Genomic DNA, 6,714 nt, shown 5'->3' with positions numbered 1-6,714 from the left:
ACAAGAAATTTCATTCAAATRTGAGAAAAGATTTTCTACTGCGAGGGTGATGGAACACTGGAACAGKTTGCCCAGCAGCGTGGTGGAGTCTCGATCCTTGGAGATATTCAAAACCYGAGTGGACACGGTCCTGGGCAACCTGCTCTAGGTGATCCTACTATAAAAAAGGAGGTGCAGGTAGATGATCTGCAGAGGTGCTTTCCGTCCTCATGCGTTGATTCTGCGATTTGGTGCTGCTGCGATTTGTGAAATCACTTGTTGAGCTGCCTAGAGGAACTTTGCTGCTCCATGGAAGGACCGCTCCGTCTTGCGGAGCGGTCACTGCCTGCCCAAATTACTTCTCAAGGTCTTCAATGAGGTGCGGGTGCTTCTTCTTCAGGGCCTCGTAGAGGCGGTCCTTGCACCGGGGAGTCCAGCTCGGCATCAGCCAGAACAGCGCACGCATCCTGCTCTGGGACGTTTTTTCCGCCAAAATTCTTTGGTATTGCTCAAAGTCCAGAACATCCCCGAGCAGGAGGTCCAGGACACCTTTCACTTCAACAGCGCGTTCAATCAGCTCCACTCGGTGCCGCTCGACAAAGTGCTTCTCTGGGGAGGCCAGAAGCGAAGGGTTAGTCATCTGTGGACACGCTGGCGCTCTTCCAGCCGCCGCACACGTCATGGAGCAGCAGCCGCTTCAGAGCGGGGTTGATCTGAGCTGGCGCAACCCGAGGAGGAGACGAACGGCATCACGGAGCGCCCGTTCCTCTCCGTTATTAGCGGATAACGGCACCGCCTAGCCCAAAGCAGAGGCCCGGGTGAAGGTCTAATTCGAACTGGGGCTGTGCCAGGGTCAGTGCCGTGTTTTAGAGCGGACGTTTGAGCCCCRGCCCCTGGTTTTGAGGCGTTTCACCCCCAAAGGTCTCACCTGTCGCTGCCAACGCTCGAGCGGATGCTTCTGGGATTTGTCCTCTGCCYGCCGAGCCTGTGGGAGAGCAAGACAGAGCAGACATGAGAGGGTGAGCGACGGCAGGGCCCAACGCTGACGAGGGAACTCAAACCCCACATGGTCAATGGGGCGCTGGAGAATGCAGGGACGGAGCGGACACACTTCCACAGGAGGCTCCGTCCCGCTGGAGAATGCAGGGACGGAGCAGACACACTTCCACAGGAGGCTCCGTCCCGCAGGAGCGCTCAGACTCCCAGGCCACCTCCCAGCCTTGCTGGTGACCCTCTCTCACGGCTTCACCTCCTACCTGGCCTGCTGCGCCACGATCCAGGGACCCAGCGACTCGTGCAGGGCGCATCTGCGCCTGCCCCGCTGTGGGTAATGTCTCCTGGAAGAAGAGAGGAACCAAGGTTGGGTTTCTCCACCATAGGGCTGCTCCCATTCCCGGCGAGCTAGTGCCATCAAGTGACAGCACAGCTAATTACAGTCCTATCAGAGACCACCACCACTTGGTGTGAATTGGCCGTGAGAGATGCTGGAGCTACGGATGATGTTTGATGAGCACCTCTGACAGGGAGACCAGATCCCATCGCCTGGTTCAACACGTTATGTCTTGCTGGGAACTCACCGCACGGGAGTTTTAACCTAATTTCGGACACCGTCATGGCAAATATGCACAATCGAGCTCGTCACCCTTGGTTTCTTCTGCAGCCAGCAGAAAAAGAGACATTTTGGGGGGTTCTACTTCTGCATGAAAAGACTCGTGCACCAGTCTTCCCTCCTCGGGAGATCTCACAGCTTCGCCATGCTGGAGGTGAAAGGATGCGAGACACCTACCTTTCCTCAGCACCGCATGCCACACAGATTTGGCCTTGCTTTTGTCCTTCAAGCTAAGTTTGACGTTCTCCGCCATGACACCAAGGTAGATTTCACTGAAGATCTGCTGCTCATCTGCCCCTCTGAGATGGAAGTCCAGGGTCTGGTGGAAAGGCAGGAATCGTTCTCAGGAGCTGCCCTTTCATAGCCAGCACAGCAGAAGCAGCCAACCCTGTGACCACCCATCATGGTCAAGCTCATGCACTCAATGGAGGAGCACAAGAAACCAACCCCATGACCATCCACCATGGTCAAGCTCATCCACTCAGTAGAGGAGCAGAAGAAACCAATTCCATGACTGTCCACCATGGTCAAGCTCATCTACTCAACGGAAGAGTAGAGGAAACTTTGTCTTAGTCCCCAAAATTTGGGCATTTCACGTAAACGAATAGCTTAGGCTCCAGAAGGCAATTCCTGCCCCAACCTTAGACACCGATATTGGGATGGGATAAACTGCATTTTGAAGGAATTAAACCATTTTCCTTGGTTGTAGGGCAACCTGAGATGGTTCTTTCACCTGAGACAGATGCATTTTTAGCAACAGAAGTTAGAGGACAACAATCCCACTCTATAAACCTAAAGGGGTCATAGAAAGGAACTGGAAACGCGTCAAGGACACGTATAGGAGTTAAGGTTTGCTAACAGCGCCATAACTGTTGCTCTGCTGTGTCATTCGGCTTCTTCCACCGGTAAAATGCTCAGCTCTACCAGGTGAAGTACCACCTCCTTTTGCTCTTCCCCAGATCCCAGTTACCTTGGGTTGTATGGCCGCGGTTTGTGAGCTAGAAACAACATAGGACCTCCCGCAGTTGAGCCGTTTGGTCAAAGGGGGTTTATCCACCCGGTAGGACATGGACTTCTTCTCTTTCTCTTCAACTGCCTGCAAAAAGTCAAACACAGTCGGCGCCGGGAGAGAAAGATGAGCAAACGCGGACGTATATGTAGATTTGGACTCGTCAGGCACTGCCCAGCCTCGGAGGAGCGGTGATGCTTCTGCAGCGTTGGTACGTGCTTGCTGGGATCTCACCTGCTTTATGGAGCGGTCATCAGGGATCAGGTAGAGATGGAGGGTGACAGGTTCCTTCCTGGTGGTGTGATAGATCAGCACAAGGGAGTGGAGAGGCAAATGGAGAATCGAAGTCGTCTTCCTCCAAAGCACCCCCAGAAAGGAGAAGCTGGGGTCTTCCAGCACCGCGTGGAATGGTTCCACCTCCGCCGGTGTCTCCAGCACCAACTTTCCGCTGACAAAGTGGCCAATTCGCATCTCAGAAGTGTCGTCTTGTGCTGCCGGGAGGAAGCAAGGAAACGAGGTCTCTCCAGAGGTTCCCACCGAGGGTTTAAACCGCGAGCCCGGAGTGGGGACTCCTGCACCTTGGCTTTGGAGGAAGAGGACAGAGAAGGAGGTGCAGGGACACAGCAAAGCCAGGACACAGCCCGGCTGCTCTTACCTCCGAGGCACACGAAGTGCGGCAGGTAGACAGCGCCCACGGCGCCAGCCGGCTCAGCCTGGATGTTGAACAAGGGGCCGACGAACGTCCACTTTTCAGCGTCGGATCCTCGCAGGTGCTGCCGCCAGGAGCCGTACTCGTATTTCAGGGTGACCGCCGCCTTCACGTCGAAGCACAGATCGGTTTCGGCACACCGAAACGAGCTGCCACCGGGGAGAGAAACTCTGCGCGGCAAAGAGGAGAGCTGGATCAGGGAGAGGTCGGGAGGTCTAGTTTGAATCGATGATGTAGTCGATGTCCTGCATGAGCAGCGCTTAAAACGTGACTCCTAGAGATGCCAACCGCTCTCAGATTAAGAGTAGGCAGCTGGTAGACACCCTAAATTCAAGCAGACTGCTCCCACCTCGGTCCCGCCAAGCGTTTGGCCACATTCCCTGAGACACACCGAATTTGGAGCCACCACCTCTCACCTGTAGGTTTTCTTCTTGCCGCCCTCATCCCAAATAATTTCCGGCACGGTCACTTTTGGAAGATACTGGAGATAGGAATGAATGTTAGCTCAGCACCCACCAGAGATGTCCCCCAAGCTCTGCGAGCTGCCATGGGAGAAGGGCTTGGGACAGTTTTGGAGCCGAGGAGGCAAGAGGGACCAAAGCCCAGCCTCGTGGTTTGCATCCTTGCAGGAGAATTACACGCACGAAGGTGATATCCAAAATCAGGGGCGAGCGAGAGGGAGGAAAGACAGAGCAGACGGAGAAAACGCGTCACGCCATTCTCCATCACCAGCTCAGTAGACGGGCAGAAAAAATTAAAAAACCCATTAACTACATCTCAGGCGCATCCCAGCAGGTCCCAAGAGACCCAACATGGATGTACATCTCTCCCATCACACGGACCAGGGCTGTCCGGGCAGCTGGACATGGCGCCCTACCGCTGTGGGCATCTAACCCTGAGCAAGGTGATTCTTGGGGACAACAGAGAGGGATGACAGAGGGGAGCCGGCAGAGCCACGGAGATACGGAGCTCCCACCTTGTCCCTCTGACAGCGGCCACAGCCGTCCTCCTCCCTGTGTTGGGCCATCAGGAAAACATCTGTCACGGATATAGCAAAATAAATAAATTCTAGATGGCTTTCGAGGCTCTTTGAGGTGTTGCGAGGCGACGGTAACCGCACGCAAGAGCGGCTGCACTCTCGCTCGCGGTGTGCGATGCTACAGCGTGATCTCATTTGACCTCGTCTCAACCAAGATTGAACCCGGACCACCCTCTTCCACCTAGCTGAAAATTGGGTGATTTGTGTCTTGCCGTGTAGGCAAAAGGTTGGTCCCACCAGGGCTGAGCCGCCGCRAAAGGCAGCTTCCCATTTCAGCGAAATTAAGCCCGCCGGAAACGGGATACAGGGCGAAGCCCAAAAAACGCCCGCAAAATCCCCCTGCGGACAAGCTCAGCGCCACTCACCAGGATCGGATGAGTCTTCTTCTCCGGAGGAACTGGATGGAAAGCCCAACCTGGACATTGCTGAAGAGAGGCAAGAATAGGTTAAAAAAAATAAAAGAAAGACGATGTCTTAAAAACACTGAGCCTTGGCGGCAATCGGAAACGTAACGTTCTCACTCACCTGCGAGCGGAACGTCTTGCTCTAACTGGGACAAAGCTTCAGGTTGTCCGTGGGCTTCTGGAGGAGAAAGAGAGGAAAAAGTCCTCAAAATCCAGAGCCTGGAATCAGCTCTACGCTAAACTCATCGCTTCCCGGCACGGCTTTGGGCAGGAACCAGGCTGCCCCGTTCTCCACTGCGAGCGGAGAGTGACTTTGTGCCATCTCAGAGGGGTTCAGGACCCAGCTGGCTCAAACCTCGGTCTGAGCCCTGCTTCAAGCAGGTTGGGCTGGAGACCTCCCGAGGCGCCGGCCAAGCCGGATTGTCCCCGCGTTCCTACAATCCTACGGCCGAAACCACCGCAAAACCCTGTGCCCAAGAGGATAAAAACAGGACTGACCTTCCACTTCTCTCTCTGCCACCGCGGCAAAGCCCTGCTTATTAACTCTGCTCATTTCTGGAAAGAAACGCACGGAGAAAATCAGCAGGAAACCTGTTAGAGCGGCGCGACGCGGGAAGAGGAGCCCAACCATCCCAACGGACGCCGCTAACCCCTTCCAACCTCAGCCCCAGGTACGGGATGCAAGGAAAGAGGGCCAGGTTTCACACCCCCCATTTCTGCCCCACTTTCAGCTTGGGAAGTCCTGGCTCCTTCTCAGAGCGACCTAGGTCAAACCAAGCTGTGGCTCCAGGGTGTTTCATTCCTCAGARAACGCACGTGCGAGGAGGAGGACGTCACGTGTTGGGACGCAGCCAGGAGGAAAAAAGTAGCTGCTCCGAATAGGAGAGTCCAAGCAGCTCTTCCGCACCCTCAGGAGTCRAAAAGAACCAAAAACGGAGCTAAACTGAGTGCAAAAAGATATAAAAACATGATCTTGGAGCAACTCAGCTGGTTGATTACATCCTTGTTGGTTGAGGGACCACAGAGACGTGTTGGAACGACAGCGTGTTGGGGGCTTCATGTGTCCGAGAGACTGCATGTCCAAGGGACCACGCATGCTTCGGAAACAGATGAAGCCACCAAGACCCGACAGACAYGACTGAGAGCAGAAAGGGAAGGACGAGGCAGTGTTGGGAGCTGGAAGGAGTTTTGGTGTCTAAACCTGGGGCTGAATCCCACCGCGAGGGTTGGAGGAGCTGAATCCCACCACGAGGGCTGGAGGAGCTGAATCTCCCCTGGGAAGCTGGAGGAGGTAAAACCCACCCAGAAATTTGGAGAAAGTCAGTCCTACCTGGAGAGCTGGAGAAGGTAAACGTCACCTGGAAAATCAAATATGAATCCCACCAACAGAGTTGGAGAAGATGAATCCCACCTGGAGAATTAGAAAAGAAAGTAAATCTCACCTGAGAAATCAAATATGAATCCCACCAAGAGGGTTAGACAAGACAAATCCCACCTGGAGAGTTAGAGGAGATAAATCTCACCTGGAAGATCAATTTGAATCCCACCAGGAGAACTGAGGAAGCCAAATCTCCACCCTGGAGAGTCGAAGGAGAAAATAAATCTCACCTGGAAAAACAGAGGAGGTTGGATGAGATGAATCCCACCACAAAGGTTGGATGACATCAATCCCACTCTGAAAGCTAGACAAGCTGAATCCCACCAAGAACACTGGAAGAGCTGAATCCCCCCAGGAAAGTTGGAGAAGATCAATCCCACCCAAAAAACGGGACAATCTAACAGGGAAAATCAGAAGAGGTCAATCCCGACAGGAGAGCTGCAGGAGCTGAAACTCACCCAGAAGGCTGGAAAAGGTCAATCCCGCCCTGAAAGCCGGACGAGGTCAGTCCCACCTGGCAAATTAGAAAAGGTCGATCCCAGCCCCAAAATTGGATGAGGTCAACCCCAGCCCAAAAGCCGGATGAG

At 54.2% G+C, this 6,714-nt stretch overlaps 1 protein-coding gene across 1 annotated transcript; it reads right to left on the bottom strand.

The window, feature by feature from the left end:
* Nucleotides 1-6: 6 nt before the first annotated feature.
* On the bottom strand, nt 7-6,682 carry LOC112965505 (NACHT, LRR and PYD domains-containing protein 1b allele 2-like). The gene is made up of 15 exons (XM_026064517.1): nt 6,586-6,682; nt 6,273-6,357; nt 6,080-6,160; nt 5,248-5,304; nt 4,871-4,927; nt 4,711-4,770; nt 4,283-4,344; nt 3,723-3,787; nt 3,253-3,476; nt 2,832-3,088; nt 2,559-2,684; nt 1,766-1,907; nt 1,236-1,316; nt 908-964; nt 7-588 (listed from the first exon to the last, which is right to left on the bottom strand). Exons 4-15 carry the CDS (start codon nt 5,300-5,302, stop codon nt 335-337), a joined length of 1,440 nt encoding a protein of 479 aa, XP_025920302.1. The 5' UTR covers nt 5,303-5,304; nt 6,080-6,160; nt 6,273-6,357; nt 6,586-6,682; the 3' UTR covers nt 7-334.
* Between the last annotated feature and the right edge of the window lie 32 nt (nt 6,683-6,714).

The sequence above is a fragment of the Apteryx rowi genome, unplaced genomic scaffold (assembly GCF_003343035.1).
Source record: "Apteryx rowi isolate R43461 unplaced genomic scaffold, aptRow1 scaffold_2193, whole genome shotgun sequence".
NCBI lineage: Eukaryota > Metazoa > Chordata > Aves > Apterygiformes > Apterygidae > Apteryx > Apteryx rowi.
The sequence above is the reverse complement of the archived record's forward strand: the minus strand, read 5'-3'. Positions and strand labels throughout refer to the sequence as shown.